Source organism: Mesocricetus auratus, unplaced genomic scaffold (assembly GCF_017639785.1).
Source record: "Mesocricetus auratus isolate SY011 unplaced genomic scaffold, BCM_Maur_2.0 Super-Scaffold_100003, whole genome shotgun sequence".
In the NCBI taxonomy this organism is placed as follows: Eukaryota; Metazoa; Chordata; class Mammalia; order Rodentia; family Cricetidae; genus Mesocricetus; species Mesocricetus auratus.
Window position 1 is genome coordinate 40,417,311 of NW_024429188.1, and position 18,502 is coordinate 40,435,812.

Consider the following 18,502-nt stretch of genomic DNA (forward strand, 5'->3'; position numbering starts at 1 on the left):
ATGATCAACTTTGCCTAATCAAGAGTAGTTTTGCAGAAGCAACATTTGTTCAATTTCTCAACTTGAAAGCAGAAAAGATTGAAAAATAAGTTTAAGATGCTAATATTTAGCAAAAATTAGAAGCACCTATGAACCTAACAATAAAGAGATTTGATTTTCAAAACTGATCTAGATCTAAAAATATGAATATATAAAAATGGCATATAACATGTCTAAGGATTAATTTTTCAAATGGGTACTTCATACATTAATGTGACCACAAACCAAAAAACCTTTTAACCATAATCTTCATTTTACCGTACAAAGCTAGTGAGTCATGAATTATTTAAGAAGTACAAACAGAATTTTGGAACTAGCACTCAAATTAATCTGAGGTTAATAAGAATCAGTTATGCACAAATGATATATGGGAATAAAGTCTTACTCCATGGCCCACTTTTAATCATACATTTTAAACTACAAAACAAGGAAATCATAAAAATTATGCTTATAGTCATGATCTAGGGATTCAGGACTACAAAACACAACATTTTCAAAGAGAGGAATAAAAAGCTGAATCAACAAAATAAACCCTTTAAAGATCTAGGTATAAAGATTTACTCTCAACATAAGATGTTATCTTATATCTTGTGTTTCTTACTGTGAAAATTTAGCTTTATCTAACTTTTAAGCTAACTGTAAAATTCTATTTGTAATGTGCAATAATATTTACAACCAAGAATGAAGTTGTATCCTTATGCTTGGCAGACTTAAAGGCATTTTTCATAGTACCTGGATTTTCTTAAAACAAAAATTTGATGGACAAACAACAAAAAATAAAATTAAAAACTAGACTCACTTTCCAGTGTCCTTGGCAAGATCACACCAGTCTCTTCTAACTATATCTAATCCCTTTAGCTCCTGTTTGGTAATGTAATTCCCATCTGATGTTGGTTCAACAACCAGAGCAGCATATTTCTTTTTCTTCAACAGTAGCAGAGACTTGAAAACACCATCAATGTCTATTTCAAGCAGTTTGTATAATTTATTCACTTCATTTTTTACCTGTGAAAATTTCAATTATTTTATTATCAGATTCTCAAACACCTAACAGGGAAAAATGAACATGCTATAAATTCCCAGGCATTAACATCAACAAAACTTGAAGGCATATGTAATTAACATGTATTATCCAACTTACATAACATAATTTAAAAACACTGAAAGACAAAGAACAAAATCAGACCTTAACATCACTCTCCAGTATTTACCAGAAAGATTATCAGTCAGAATATGACAGAGCAATTGGCTCATGGATGTTTAGTATAATACTATTAGCAATAACTTAAGTTATGAAATCAGGATAGGTGTCCATCAACAGAGAAATGGATAAAAAAGCATTCAGTATACCCACACACAATGGAAATTTTTCTAGGCATAAAGAATGAAATTGTTATGTATAAAAATGGTTACAATAAGAAATTATAATATTGAGGTAGTTAAGTCAGAATCAGAAAAACAATTATTACATGTTTTCTCTAATTTGTATATTTTAGATTATACAGATACACATCCAAGCACTTATAAAGGTAAAGTATTTTTTAAAAATTAACAAAGATAATATCATAAATATTATACTGCTGGGTGATGGTGGCGCACATCTTTAATCTAAGCACTTGGAAGGCAGAGGTGTTGGGGAAGTCCTGTTATTTGCCTGTTATTTGTCAATAAAGTACTGTCTGGCCAATGGGGAATCTAGATAGGAGGGACTAGGAGTCAAGGAGGATTCTGGGAAGGAGAAACACAAGAGAGTCAACATGTAACGCCATGCGGGTAGGAAGCCCGGAACTATTCTCCGGTAAGAAACATACTTAGATTAACAATTATGGGGTAATTACTTAAGTCAGAGCTAGTCAGTAAGAAACAAGCAAGGCCAACATCTTCATAATTAATGTAGCCTCCTGTGTGTTTATTTGGGACTGATGCGGATCTAGAACCAGGCGGGCGGGAAGGCTTCTCACAAGAAAAAGCTTCTCTTAACACAGAGGTAGGCAGATCTCTGTGAGCTTGAGGCCAGCTTGGTCTACAGACTGAGTGACAGGTCAGGTCCCAAAGCTACACAGAGAAATCCTATTTGAAAAACTAAAATTATTTCATCAAAACAAAGATTGTGACTGGCTCTCTTCACTCCAGGAAATACATAGTAACTACAGTAAATTATGTGAAGGTCTTTCTTGAGTCTAATACAATGCATATATATATATATATATATTTGCCTTGAAACTACTGAATTGATTAAGAACTAGACAATCCAACAAATATGTGAGCAAAAAAAAATACATAAAATTTGTTAGATAATGTCCAAAATGTCCATTAGCACCTTGAGTATAAACAAATAACAATGTGCTGAATGAATAAATGAACAGTCACATGACCTTTGCTGACAAGGCCAAAGCACAAATCATTACCTCTGGGGAAAACTGCAAAGCTTTGCAAGGCCCAGTATGAGTACAAAAGACCAGGTCTATGTACAAGTGAAGAGTACAGTTCAAATTCCACACTTTCCAGGAAGGAAAAAAAATCGTCATTTGTAAGATATATCAAAATGTTAACTCAAGTGTTCAATAAATACTTACCAAGTGTGAATCACCATTAAGAAGTGACTAATGGCTGGGCATTGGTGGTGCAAACCTATAATCCTAGCACTCGGGAGGCAGAGGCAGGTGGATCTCTGTGAGTTCAAGGACAGACTGGTCTACAGAGCAAGTTCCAGTACAGCCAGGACTGTTACACTGAGAAACTATCTCCAAAACAAAACAAACAAACAAAAAAGAGCTTCTAAATGTCCCTTTCCATTTTCTAAAATATTTTAAATACTCGTATCAAATTAAATGTGAGTACATGTGTATGTGTAGATAGATATTCATTCAATTATATCTATGTATGAAATATATCTGAATACTATTGAAAATACATTTGCTTGTGAATACCAATGCATGAAGTTCTAACGTGACTACATTTAAACTTTTTTCAAAGGAAAAATGTTATCTATTTCTTAAGGAAACCAACTGCCTTTGAATTTTACCCTCAAAACAAATTAATTAGAGTGTAAGGGAAAAAATGAGAGAATAAAAAATTTAGTGACACTAAATTCATTATTTTTAAAAGTATACACATGCACATAACACATAAACTTATTGTATTTACTATGTTAAATACAGAATTCACAAATCCAGGTAAAATAAGCAATCATTAAATTATCTCACCTTGTTTCCCAATTTAAATACTTCTTCCAGGTTGGTGCTATTGGTATTTATCATAATTGAATCTGTATCTCCATAAATAACTTCAAGATTCATCTAATAAAAGTCAAAAATATAAGTTAATAACAAAACCACACTGATCATTACCCACAATGAAATTAAAGGTTTCTAGTACTAGAGACTATATATGACACTGAGTTCATGTTACTATGTGTACTGCCAGGGTCCACAATTGAAGATTAAAGCCCTTGGTGAACTAGCAGTGCAAGTAGTGCAGATTAAGAAAACCTTCCTAATTTTCTTTTTAAAAACCTGGAAGAATTAACTGTGTGTAGTTTCAATTGAAATAGAACATGGAATTTAATAAAAATAAGAAGAATAAAACTAGGAAACAGGGTCTATATTTAGCCATTCTACATGTACTTAGTGGTCATAGCAGTTTAAGAAGCAAAAGTAAGGATTTAAAAAATCTGGGGTGCAAATATTTATTGGATTCTCAAGCAGTATTTAGTAGAATATAAAGTATGGAAAAAATAAATCATAGCAAGCAACACTGAAGCATATACAATATAAAGGCCTGGAAATAAACTCTAAGTAGCATCATCACTAATTTGCTTGAAACACATGTTGGCTTCAAGCAGAGGCTAGATCATATCAGTGTTGATACAAGAGAAAAGACTGTAATCCATTAGGAAGAATTATAAACAAAAACCCAGGCATCCTAAAAAACAATTTTTAGAATGTTTGGGTTACAATTTGCCTCAAACACAAAAATGTCACCTAGAATATTTAAGTTGTTTTAGAATGAAATGGTCAGCATTACCTTCTGTACCATCTCTTTTGTATGCATCAAAATCTAAATAAAACAAAAGTAAACATTAATATATTACACAGTTACAAAGGCATAAATATAGCACAAAACATTTCCAATTTCCAAGCATCTTTAAAGCTCCTGAATGTTTCACAACATCCAATCTCAAATAATAATAACATCAATATAATCCAAGCTTGCCTTTATGCTGATACTTAGTAGAGACACGCAAGGCATGTATTTCTGTGTATCTTTAATAAACATGTATAATAAGGTACCCCTTAACAGTTTGGCAAAGTCACTTATTCTCAGTACTAATATTTTACTAGAATTGCATGCCTAAAGAAAGCTTTATAGTACTTAAATCTAGCAATTCATACCCATATTCATAATCTTTCTAAGGTGAATAACAAAGTATTCTATTTAAAATTCTTTTCTAAACTAAATTCCTTGAAGGCAACTAACTACACAGCCTGGAGTTAGCATAGTGCCCAGTAAAATGATGGATTTCAATAAAGAGTAAATGAAAACAAACATACAGATAACTATGAATGGATCTGCCCCCAGGCCTACATGGCTACATGCTATAAAATATAAAATAAGGTACACACAGACAAAAGCAGATAAGTTATCAGAAGCATCATATATGATATGTGAAGGACTCTCAAGACATAATAATATGATGCATTGAGAGCAGAGACAGAGGAAAAGAGATACTAAATCATGTACAAGATACAGTGTTCACAGCACTTCCTATATTCTATCCTTTTTTTCTCCAAGATCTCTATTAAGTCCCCATTTGTTAGCTGTGAAGTGGCAAAGAAAGTAATTGGTCTCTCCTAGCCACAGCAAAACAAGGGAATAAAACTAGACACTCCATACTACTGCCATTCCAGTATCACTCACTCTTCACCCATCAATCTAAATCAAAAGTTTCTTTCCAATGAGTCACATAGAAGTTGGCTTTCATTCATGGTTCTTTCTCCTTTCTCCTACCTTGTCAGCTAAGCTGAAAGCCCAAAGCTTCATTTCAGTCTTTCTTATCCTCTATAGTACAGAATACTTCTATCTTTAAAGCATCTTATCCATCTGTCCATCACTGCCCATCTTCATTGTCCACTCCCCTTTCTTACTATAGCCCAACTTTGTTCAGATGTCCAAAAGTTAGTGACTTCCATGCCTTTTGTGTGTGTGGGGAGGGGGGGTGTCATGGTGAATTCTAATTAAGCCAAGCCAGCAGTTTTTATATTGGCTATATAGTACTATTACCTGAGGATCTTTGACAACCAAAAAATGTCTCCAGAACTTGCTCCTGGTGTAAAACTCTCTCTGACTCCAGTACTGGGAACTACTATTCAAGGGTACTAGCTTTATAAAATTTATGACATAGTTCTATATTTTTCTCTCCCAAAACAAAATTTCCCCCTCCAATATCTGGCCCAGAATCTCTTTGACCAGGAGTTTTTTTCCTATTAATTAAATTTTTTCACTTATTTTACATCCTGATTGTAGTTTCCCCTTCCTCTTCTCCTCCCATTCCCTCACCCCACCTCGCCTCTTCCCCCCTCCCATGGATCCACCCCTCTTCTATTTCTGCTCAGAAAGGGGTGGGCCTCCCATAGGTATCAACAAAGCATGGCATAGCAAGCTGAGGTAGGACTAAGCTCCTCCCTTTGTTTTAAGACTGGGCAAGGCAACCCATAAGGGTGGAAATAGGGTTCCAAAAGCCAGCCAAAGCATTAGGGACAGACTCTGCTAGGAGTCACAAATAGACTAAGCTACACAACTGTCACACATATGTAGAGGGCCTAAATCAGTTCCATGCAGGCTCCCTAGCTGTGTGACCAGAAGTTTTAAAAAAGAACTCCCAAGATGGTTCTGAGGACTGGTCCAAGAAAACCATGGTAATTCAATTCTGGAGACCTTACTGACTTAGACATGTTCATATGACAGCTTGACCTTGACCAATCAAAGGTAAGACTTCCTCTAGGAAACTTCTTTAAAAGGTGTGTGTTTTTTTTTTTCATGAGAATTAGAAAAAAATCAGCCTCATAGACTGATGGCTGGCTAGAACAGCAACAGTCATCATGGTAGCCATGTAGGACCCTGCCAGGAGGATCAAGCTAAAATGTTGACAATGCACCTGACTCACAGGGGATATATGGTTGCCGAAGAATGACACCTGTCAAGTCTTTTCTTAGGACTGAGGACTTACCAACTTGAATGAATTAGGACTAATCTCCTAAAATATTTTCACAGCCTCCAAGATCAAGCCTAAATTCTACAGTTACATCTAAACCCCACCTCTACCTGTACAGCTGTTATTTCCTTCACAAAACATCTAGCTGGGCAAGAAAATTTTCCCAATCTTTGAATATGCAGATTTATCTTTTGTTGCCTTCACTCATATCAAGTTGGAATTTCTTCCCCAGTCCCCTGACCACGATTATATCTTACAATGCTCACATTAAACCAAACTTTATTCCATAAAATCTGAGCTGACCGCCCAAGCCTAGAATGATCCCATTACCTGTGCTTGCTCTGTTTCTCTAGTAACTGAATGGTGCTTTGTACTATTAATGGCTGCTACCCTCCCCAAGTAGACCACAAGCTTCTGGAGGCCCAAGGGCATGCTCACACCTACAGACCTTAGATATGACAAGCAATCAAAAACTATTTGCCAAGTGACTAGCAGGTCCCACTGTAATCTCAATTTTTTTCTAATAGACACTAAAATTAAATTATGGTGCAATGTAGTATGGGAAAACATCCACCCAACAAAAAAATTTTTGAGGAAAAGGACATAATGAGATTGGCCTCAGTTAAGTTAATCATAGAGAAGACCAAACGAGCTATCAAGGGTTTATCTGCACCTCCTTACTCTCATCACAATGGTCAACTCCAGAAGCTCCAGTGGTAACTAAGGAAACTGTTACATGCAAACGAATTAGCCCAGGAGCAATTTGTCACTTTTTCATTACATACCCAGTATCCATATTCTCCAGTGTTTTCTACCAAGAGCTGGTGACAATGCCTGTATGACAAAGTTCTCAATACAATCTTGTTTATCTGATGTTGCGTCAGACAAACTGTAACCAAGCTGATCATTATGTCTTGTGCTTCTTTACTAAGCAATTCTACATGGTGGATACTATGGTGACCTAGAGTCCAATGCTTATCCAAGTACTAATGAGCAAGATCACCCAAAGACTGCCTTAGCCTCAGGCCTCAGTTCAAACTGCTCACTGGGGAGGGCTCTGCTGTTGGACAGCCAGTGAACTACAAAACTTAGCATCTAGCAGAAGGCCTGGTACATGGGGACCACTAACAAACAGCTAGAGGGTAGTGATCCTAAATGGTAGGTAGTTTCAAAAGACCCTTGTGACAAATGATGAAATTAAGCTCTGAGACTTTACTTGAAGAAATGATTGATACAGAGGTTATAGTTCAGTGCTTGATATAGAAGCAGGACCTTTGGATTCATTTTCTTTTCATTGTGTCCCACAGCCTTATTACAAAGGCCAGCCCATATGAATGTCCTAGAAGCTATTAATCAAAAAACTTATACATTATAGGTATTTTCTCCATTGAAGAAATGCATTTTTAAAAATAGCAGCAGGTATTCCAGAAAAATCTACTGGACACAAAGTACAGTGAATACAAGATGACCGTTTATAAATTCACTTCAAAGTGACTAGCCTAATATTAAAGCTAGCCATTCTGACAGAAGATCATTTTATAAGCACCAGCGGCCAGCAAACAGGGCTCTAAAAGATTGCTAAATTCATTAATAAGGCAGTCTGAAGCTATCTGATTTCACAGCAACACCTGCATATTTAGCTACTCATTACCAATTGGATGATGGAATTTTTTCAAGCACATTTCAAAAATCTGCCAACTTCAAGTGTAAAAAAATAAACTTTGTGGTTAATTTTTCCCTTAACAAAGTACAGCTGTTGAGAATAATTGTTCAAGATCTTACCCTGTAATGTCAACTGCAGCAGAACAAAGAGTATTTAATTAGCAAATCTATCCAGTAATTCAACACCTATTATATAAAATGCCTTCGTGATTTTATTCAGGATAATTTGCTAAGAGGGTTATTACTGACATTCAGATGGAATTTAAAATTCCTACGCAAGTCGAGTCATAATAGCAGTAATGATCTCCCCAATCAGGAGATTCGGTGTCACACAAGGCTCTCTTGCAATGCAGCAGCCGATTTCCTGACTTCTTAATTCCTGGGCTCAGCTCAGTGAGAGCCCTTCATGCCGATATTTCAGTCAGCAATACATCTTTAATGGGACTCTATTAAAATAACTAGAACAAAAATGACTTTTTTTTTTTTTGGTTAAAAAGAATGACAGCACTGCCATCATATCAATCATTGCAGGCTTTGCAGAACAGTGCCGTTAGGGGGAAAGAGGAGGGGGAAACAGGAAAGGGGTATGGGTGGGGGTGGGGAAAGCAATAATTAAAATAATATCAAAAGGTATTTTAACCCAAATCTGAGCCTCTCAAGGTTGGCAAAAGGTGGTAAAAACTAGAAATGAAAGTTAAAATAAAAAATTAGTTTTAAAAGAAAATGGTTTGTTCTGGAATACACTTACAATATGCTGTTTACTAAAGAAAAAGTACAAGTTTTCAACAACCAAGGTCAATAGCGGCAACCTAAGACTACTACTGACATGTGTGTTTATAGGTTCCAACACGTCCAGGAGGACACCTAGGTATTTATTTATATTTTCTTTCGAATGAATACTGTTGTGGTGCAAAGCATTCAAAAGTTATGAAATGCTTCTAGGTGTCATTGCAGATTAATAGTGTTTATCATAACACTAAACAATTCAGGGCATCAGCTTTTCACAGTTAAAAAACATTTCAAGGTACTACTCCCAAGATTATGTCTACTAATAAGAAACCCACTCAGATGCATAATCTATATGTTGAATATAATGAAATCTTACACTCTAATGAAATATTGTAAGGTCAAATTCTAAACAAATAATGCATAAAAAGAATGGTTAAATAAAATCTCAATAGTTACTAATGACACAGAATTAGAAATAACTGGAAAATTTTAAAAGTATATTAGCATAACAGGGGTAGCAACATGAAGGATTTTGAATGATAAGAAAAAAGATAATAGAAGCAATATAAATATTGTGAAATTCGATAATCCAGCCATCATCTAAGTGCTTCCTATTCTAAATTTCAGCAATTTTCAAGAAAGACCCAATGCTACATAGTTCTCCCACTTGATGAACATTTACTTTAAACAGAAATTACGCTGCAGTTTCTCTCTTCATTTTTATACTTGATTCTTATGTATGTCTTCTCCATAAAATGCTCAAATATGGGCTGTGAGCTTAATAAGCATTCTGCTTTCTGTCTTTAACAATAACTGCCTTTATGATACTGGGTTGCTTACAGCTATTAACACTAATTTTATTTTCTCTAAAACTAGGGCATTCTTCGTACCTAGTTTCCTGAGCTGGGTTGGAATAAAAAGAACTATATGCTGAAAAAGTGTTCTGTAAAGATAAAACATTATACAAATACTAGCTTTTTTTAAAGTGTGAAAACTTGAGTCCTGATTTAAATTGCCAATTACTAGTTAAGTCTCTGAATCGTCATTGATTAAACAAGGAGGCTGGGATTACCTCCAAATCTAAAAATCTCCAATTCCAAGCTTGACGTGAATAAATGTCTCTTCACTAGATTTGGTTGCTTTATTTCTAAATCATACTCACCTCTTTAGTATTAGGAAAGAAAGACACTAATATATTCAACAAAAATAACAACACTGACTTCAAGGATATATATTCATATTCCAGGTTGCCTTTGAAGGCTTTAATTGTATAAAATAATTAAAACTGTTAGTGCTCATAAACTGTCTACATAGCTTTATGCACATGTATAAATGGATGGATAGCTGTTAGAAACACCAAATACTTTCTGATATCTTTTTCTACTCCCAGGGAGTACACATACAAATTTATCACAGTTTCTCAGCCTCGGCACCATTTATATTTTACTTCAGATAGTTCTTTGTCATAAGGGCTACCTTGAAAGATGTACATAGAAAGATGGTTAACAAAGATCAAGTTTTCTTTTAAAAGTCAATGAACAAATACATCTCAATACTAGACTGTATCTTTGCAATATGGGGCCTTCTCTGTATTTCTATGCTATTCCTTCAGACCCTCACCAGTCAATCTGTCTCTAGCATCAGTATCTCCTAAGCCAGTCTTAACACTTTGACAATGTTCATTCTAAAACATACTTCCTTAAAATGGAATCCAAGCTCCCTCACTTGATCCTAAGATTCAAGATCTCCTTGAGGCTTATCTTCTAATGTTTCCCACATTTGTCCTTCAACCAGGTCTTCGCCATATACTTCAGGTTTAGGTACCACATCAGTCTCTAAAGATACCATGTTCTTTTTTTTTTTTTTTTTTGGTTTTACGAGACAGGGTTTCTCTGTATTGTTTTGGAGGCTGTCCTGGAACTCGCTCTACATGTAGACCAGGCTGGCCTCGAACTCACAGAGATCCGCCTGCCTCTGCCTCCCCAGTGCTGGGATTAAAGGCGTGCTCCACCACTGCCCAGCCCATGTTCTTCTTTTTTTTTAAGATAATGTTTCATTATGTAGCCCTGACTAGCCTGGAACTCACTTTGCAGACCTCGCTGGACTCAAAACTCAAGAGACCTGCCTGCCTCTGCCTCCCAAGTGGTGGGATTATGCTGGCTCACCATCTATTCTTGCTTCTCTGCTTTTCACATGCAGTTTCCCCCACTGCTATGTCATGGCTAACTTTGTGTGTTAGTTTGGTTAGACCAGGATACCCAAAGATTTGGTCAAACACTAATCAAGATGTCACTGAAAATGTTTTCTAAATGAAGCAGATTACCATCACATCCAATTAATTGAAGGATTCAGAAGATAAGGACTGAGGCACTCTCCAAAGAAGAGATTCCAGCTGCAGGCTGCTATCTAATATCAGTCACAGCATCAACTTGTCCTGGGTCTCCAGCCTGCCCACCTGCCCCACAAATTTTATACTTGCAGGTTCCTCGATTTGCATGAGCAAATTTTTATTAGGTATGTACTCTCCCTACAAATCACAAACCCCTACCCCTTACTGGTTCAGTTTCTCTGCAGAATGTTAACACAGGCAACCTAAGTGTAAAGCCTAACAATGTATGACTTAGAACAAATAATATAACGTCTCTAAATTAATATTTTCTCAACTACAAAACATAGTGACTGACCATTCCTTACAGTAAGACATTAAACATAACATTGTATATACTTTAGAATGTATGATTTCTGAGATATAAGCATTTGCTAAACGTTGGGTTATTACCTAATATCCATTTATTTTTTAAGGATTCTGTCAGAAAGTTCTTCTCTGGCTTTGATAATCCAATGATATTATTGAGCATTCCAATCCTATGTTCCCACCAGCACAAGAGAGACAAGATTGAGGAGCTATAAATAAGCTATAGACAGAAATCATGTCATAACTAAACCTAACATAATTCTTGGCACAGAGTAATAATTCAAAATAATTATCTCAGGTTATGGTATAATGAGGAAAATCCTTGGTGGTCCATTTTGAAAGAACATAGCTATTATAAATCACAACAGTGGTCTCTACAAGACCTCTCCTACACACATACAATATGCATTTAAATGCTGACTCTTTCCATACAAGAAATGAAGTGTGAGTCCGTTTCAATCTTCCAACACAATCCACAACAAACTGAGAAGTGAATTTCTACCCCAATAATAAAGCACATTGATTATAAACTTAACTGAAATCATACTCTTCTATACATCTTCAGGTATATAGAGTTTGTTTTAAATCCTAAATTTATAAGCTCACTAGAACTTCCGGTAACTTACGTGTAGAGAATAGAAAACATGTTGAAAACCAATACTTTCTGAAAGTTTTCTACTCCCCAGAAGACATATATAATGATATTCATGACTATCTCTTAATTATTGACCTAAAATTTGACAGGGTCCTAATTTTGATCCAAAAATCTAAAACATCACAAACTATGGTTTCAAATTTTAACCTGAATCTCTCTCACATCTCATAATTTCCATATAAATTTCTTATAGTCATATAATAATAGGAATATTCGTCCTGTGGATTTTTAATTTTAAAGAAAACCCCTTTCACAAGCAGCATGCTTATTCTTCCTTGTCCCTCCACTGAAATCTCTGATTTAGAATTCGAGTTATGCTAGAACAGTATCATCAGGTTTGAAGTTGTATCTCACACAGGACCCTGGAGAGCTTGTAAAGATGCCTTTAAAGCACACTCAAACCTAATCTACTCACCAATACAAGAGCTCAAGTATGGGCCTGTATACTCTTAAAATATTAAATTCCCTGTAAAAAGAAATAGTCCTAAGAAGCTAAGATTGAAACTAGAGCATGAGATATTAACCTAAGGTCAGTGAAAAATTCTGAAAACACCTAGTAAAGATTTGAATGTATGCATTTTTCTAGGAAGGTCCTCATTTTTCATCAAATTTTAAACTTTAATTTTTGCTTAAACCAAGTACCATTGAAGATCACCGAATGAATCACGAGAAAAGAACTTTCTGGCTCCTTAGGATTCACAGAATGTCCATGAGATAGATTATAAACACTCCCACTCAATGGGTCTTGCCCTAGCTTTTGAGTTTAGCATTTTCAGCCCCTACCTATAGTCCAATGCTCACAAAAAAGCATGTACATGTCCAAAAGCTCTGAGTGGACTAGCTGATTGATTCATCTGTGAGGCTAATTAAGATGCGGCCAAGCTATGTCCATGCTTTAGTGAACATCAGCACTCAAGCAAGTTTCACACAACCTGATTAAAATTGACTCAAAATGTCTTACTTCAGTAATCACTTAGATGGAATGAATTTTACATTAGTGGGATCAAGCATGCACCAGGCCTCAGTGGAAATGAAAAGGGCTTACAGTAATAGGATTTATAAACCCACCCATTAGGTTAATGGCTAAATGATTTACATGTAACTTTCTCCCCCACCCCGCCTTTCCTCACCCTTTAACTCAGTAAAAACTATGCTTGGCATTTTCCACTGCAGTGCCACACACAAAGGAAATAGCCTTTCTATTTTGGGACATTCTAATTTCTAATAATGGCCTGGGTAGCTACCATTAACTCTTTCAAAGCACAAATAATTGACTAATAAAATTAAGTATTCTATAAGGCCTGAAAGTGCTTAATTGATCATAATTGTCTATTTGAGAAGGAGGCGTCAGGCTTGGCTATGCTCAGATAATGAAGTTGGGCAATTCTGAAGCACTGCAATCAAGATAATACTTACAGCTAAAAAGGACATTAGCATTTTCTAGAATCTGCAACATTTTCTTTATAACTGAGGTCATGGGAAAATCTGACTAGAAAACTTTAAGCTCTCAACCCCTAACAAACAAATGACAGATCTAACAGGTTGTCACTTGTCATTACGAAGCACATAGCTTAAGGCTCAATCCTAAAGGAGCACATAGCTGGTAGTCTACAGTGACCAATGCATTGCCATCACCATTTTGACAGAAGCATTTCTGATTTCTCCAAATCTCCTTTGTAGGATCAGTGTGCATCAAGACAGTCACTACCCAGCCTTTCATTACTCCCCCAATGTACATGCAGGTGGCAGAAGGAACTTTCATCCTTATTTATTTGAATGTTTTCCAGTATTGGAAATTGAATACAGGGCTTCAGGCGTGTCGGGAAAAGTTCTTTACCACTGATCTACTCCCCAGCCAAGCTTAGAAAATTCTATACTGAATACCTTAGAGGGGACTTCTTTGTTCAGTACTCAAGTTCTACAATAAATTCTGTTGTAGGGTGACCATGCTTTCAATATGCCCTTTTATATTGCTTTTTTAAACAAAGGCTATCCCTTGTTTACCTATATTAATAAGTATAGAAGTTCATAAAAACTATTCCACGCTTTAAATGGACATGACCACTTCAGAGAAAAGTCTTTCAGGAAGATAATGCAGTTTCAGGAAAAAGTAACTATGTTCATCAATTCAGGGAAATATGAACTACAGATACTTGTTCATATTTGTTATTGGAATAACATCACAGGTTCTCATTGATTAACCATTTTTCTCTTGGCCTATTATCTTCTATATTTTCAGAAAAAGTATAAAAGGAAATTTGAGAAAAGTCATCTAGGATAGAAATATAGAATACAGTCTAGAAGCAGTAATTTAAGGTTTGTTTAAGATTCTGTTACTCACTGTCAAAAAAGAAATAACCTTCACTTCCAGGTGGCATTTCTAGTCTTTCAAATTGGCCATGGCTCAAGCATTTTATACAAATGATACGAAGCACTGTATTATCTTTTTGTTTAGAATCTCCCCCAAAGAATGTATTCATGCACCAAAAATAATTTACTGAATGTCTCATGCACTAGCTGGTAGGAAACATAAAGATGAATGGGTAAGAAATGACACCTCCCATCGGGTGTGGTGGTGCACACCTTTGTTCCCAGCACATGGGAGGCATAGGCAGGCAGATCTCTGTGAGTTTGAGGTCAGCCTGAGCTACGGAGCCAGTGCCAGGACAGCTAGAACTGCCACACAGATAAATTGTGTCTTGAAAAACAAAAACAACAAAAAAGAGAAATTATTCCTTCCTTTGTGTGTTTGTGTACACATGCACATACATACATGTACATGACAGAAGAGCCTAGAGCAGAAGTCAGAGAAAACTTCTTGGAAGTAGGTTGCATGTATGTGGAAGACGAATCACAGAGAATCACAAGACAAGGAGAATGAAGGAAGACTATGCAAAGAATATACAAATAATACAGAGACACTGAATGCTAACAGAAGGAAATCACTTGTTCTAAATGTTTTTAAAACAATAGTTTTATTCCTCCAATAGGAAGACTATATTAAAACATATGCAGAGTTAGCGTGCTCAAGCAACGTAGGTAAAGAATAAAGAAGACTCTGAACTATGAAAAAACCAAATTAAGGACTTTAGAAAGTGGCACAGTAGACTGACAGCATAAGAGGTCTCCAAGACAAGGAAACATCTAGCAAACATGTAGGGTAGGAGCACAGTGACCAGAGTGATATGTTGTGGGTTGACCAGCACAGAAACAGTGTCAGTAGGGATACAGAATCACATGTATTTAGGAAATGAAATGTAGATGACTTGGCGACACGGTGTACTTGGGGCAAGAGGACGATGGGGTCAAGTGGTTATGTTTCTGATTTAACAACTGCATCAACATTCATTATGAGAGGGAATCTGGGAAAGGCAGTTTTGAAATTGAGTACAACATACTTTGGAGACATTTAAATGAAGAATACAGGGCTGGCAAGAGGTTCAATGGGTAAATGCACTTCACTAGGCAAGCCCAGTGACCCGAGTTCAATCCCTGCGAACCCTTGTAAAAGTGAAAGGAAAGAACTGACTCCTGAAAGCTGTCTTCTTAATCTCCATATGTGTACCATGGCATGTGTACGTGTGTGCACACCTCTCGACACACATACAAATAATAACAACAACAGCAATAACAAATCTAAATGAAGACTGTGACCAGGCAGGTAAAAGCTAAAATGCTCAGCAGAGGTGAGGGGATGTAGAATATTTGGAGAACATAAAATCTAGAGTTTGAAAGAAGTACAATACATGAATAAGCAATACAATGTCAGCCCACAAATAACAGTCTTGAGAGATTGATAGCACAACTCAGGAAAGGCACAGCAGAGAAAAGGGAAACTACACAAAGGCTCACACCACAATCGCTAACACTCAAGTGACAGGTGCTCCAAGAAGCTCTTGATCCCTCATTCCTCCAGTACCTTCCCTTCCCTTTCAGCTATCGTGTCTCCATTCTTTCTGTCAAAACTGGCAGGTGTCACACAAATGAGGGGCCACTGGCAAATCTGACACATGCTGCCAGTCAGACAGCCAGGCACCATATAATGACCTTGAATGAGAACAATCCTAACAGGTGGCTAGTACAATTCTGAACAAGGTCAAAAAAGAGGAACACTGTGTCTTTTTACAAGATAGCAAAACAGCTTCAGGGTGCAACTCAAAGAGCAATCAAAACCTTCACTTCTGCCTCTGTTTTTGAGATGATGCTGATGAGCTTCAAGGGAAAACAGAACAATGATCAATTTACATCACCAGAAAGAACCTTAAGTTTTAAGTAACCATCCTTTCCTCTGCTTTTCCCCTAATGTTGCAAGGAAGGTGTTCTTTCTGTCAAATCTGGTGCCATTATCAAGCAGTTGATTTATATTTATCCAGTAAAAGAAAAGATGGTGGATCCAGACATGGTGGCTCATACCTAAAGTTCCAGCATGCAGGTGACTGAAGCATGAGGATCATCATGAATTCAAAACCAGCCTGGGCTATCCAGTGAGATCGAGGTAAGCCTAGGTTACACAGTAAAGCCTGAACTAAAAAAACTGAAACAAAGCAAAACAAGATGCCAGACTGGGTTCCCCTCAGTATCCAAATTACATCCTCCATACATTTCTAAAGAACTATGACCAAGTCATAAGTGATTTTAGCACTTTGTCACTGGTTAGATATTATAACAGCAAATGTCTCACAATTCTCATAGAACTTTAGCCTCAGAACAAGCACTGTTTAGACAGCACGAGCAGCTACAGCACCAAAGTAGGTGGGGGTGGAGGAATTGGAACAACCTCCTCTGAAAGAGAAGACCCCAAAATCCCAGTGTGTGGTAAGAAGCCAGGAGTCGTATAATGTACTGTTACTAGGAAAGGTGGCAATGTTAGTGCATATGGGAGGCTGTCTTTCTCTGGAGACAACTTTTCTGCACTCCTACCCTCTTAGACCTTCTGACTGCAGATGGCATGGAGAGAATGAGGCACACACCGCTGGCATGTGGGTACTCAGTTAAAGAATCCAACCAGTATATCAGATTGCTGTCAGCTGTGAAAGGGCCAGCATTTCAGCTGCTTCTCATTCTTTATTTTTAAATGGCAGAATTGGCTCAAAGGCATGGTGGCCTGTCACCCAAGAAGACACTGAAGATTTAAAAGAAAAAAAGCAAAACACTTGAAGGTGCACAAACTCAAACAGGACTAAGGAACTGAACAAGTGCTTGAGAAAAGCACAGGAGCATTTGAAAAACCAAAACGAAACAGGAACTAGAGAGCTTCTCTTAGTGAAACAGTGAAGGGGAAACTAAAAGCAGGAGTAAAAACTACAAAACTACAAATCAGTTAGTTCCTCATCAATGGGACTACAAAATACTTATCTTTAGAACACCGAGAACAGAGTATTTAAACAATGGGATGTATATGAAGTTACCTGACCCGTCTTCAAAACAAAGGGCATACACAATTACAAGTAAATCACTAAAATTCTAACAGCCTAAAAAGAACTTCTCCATGCAGAATTAAAATGAGCTTTATGTATCCCTACATCACTACCAACATCATCACTGGATAAGTCCTCACTTAATTCTCGTTAGTTGTAGACCAAGTTGGATTTTGATGTGCAAACCGCTTTTGATGATATTTCATTTTAAACGGATAAACACTTTTTAAAAAAATGCAAGCCAAAAACACCCTTTTGAGAAACTAAGAAAACAGATGTGGAAGCCATTTGTTTAGATGAAGAGGAATTTTCGCTTTTATAGGAATACAATGATTCATGAACAGGAAAAAAACTGTCATCAAGTTTACTTCAATAGATACTCTTGGGTTTGAGGCAGCTTTCTAAATATGGCCCTTGTTTTTCTTCACATCCCAACTCTCCTGAAATATCTCAAACTACCACTAACAAACATCACTTTTGTCTTTGTTCTTTAAAGTTTTCTGCTTAGTTTTAATATATTATGCTGGGGGGGGGGGAGATTCCACAACTGTTGATACCATAGAAATACATTTTTTCCCTGTCACTTAGGTAAACTGGACTAAGTATCAAAAGCTTTTGTTATTTATCAAAAACCATGCTGGCCTGGGAGGGCATGGTAGCACACATCTTTAATCCCAGCACTCTGGAAGCAGACACCAGCAAATCTGAGTTCAAATTGCCTGGCTTGCATACTCAGTTCCAAGAAAGCCAGAGGTATACAATAGATACTGTCTCAATATCAAAACAAAAAGAAACAAGCAGGTTCAAAATACAGAATACTCCTTAAATAACAGCTTTCCTCAACCTTGAAAGAGATGGAATGATAATGAAGTTTTTCCAAGAACTTCTGTCAAGGAGAAAAACTACCTTTCTTGGTTTCTGTTTAATGAGATAATAGAAACTAAAGCAAGAGAAAAATCAAATGATATTAGGCTTAAGGCAAAGGCTAAAAAACTTCTCTTCTTTTTTCCCCTTTTATTTACTCTTCACTCATATATTACATCCCAACAGCAGTTTGCCCTTCCTCCTTTCCTCCCATTTTCCTTCAGAAA

The 18,502-nt window shown here is 36.5% G+C and overlaps 1 protein-coding gene across 5 annotated transcripts in view; it reads right to left on the bottom strand.

Annotated features, from left to right (window-relative positions):
- Pola1 (DNA polymerase alpha 1, catalytic subunit) overlaps positions 1 to 18,502 on the bottom strand; it is a 304,504-nt gene that overhangs the window by 180,412 nt on the left and 105,590 nt on the right. For all 5 annotated transcript variants that reach the window (XR_005876750.1, XR_005876751.1, XR_005876753.1 and 2 more), the window contains exons 27-29: positions 4,066 to 4,098; positions 3,246 to 3,338; positions 839 to 1,044 (exon numbers count right to left, since the gene is read on the bottom strand). Coding sequence is in view for 1 of the 5 variants with exons in the window: in XM_040744194.1 (XP_040600128.1) it covers positions 839 to 1,044; positions 3,246 to 3,338; positions 4,066 to 4,098 (332 nt within the window). In the remaining 4 variants the exon portion in view is untranslated. The remainder of the gene's footprint in view (positions 1 to 838; positions 1,045 to 3,245; positions 3,339 to 4,065; positions 4,099 to 18,502) is intronic.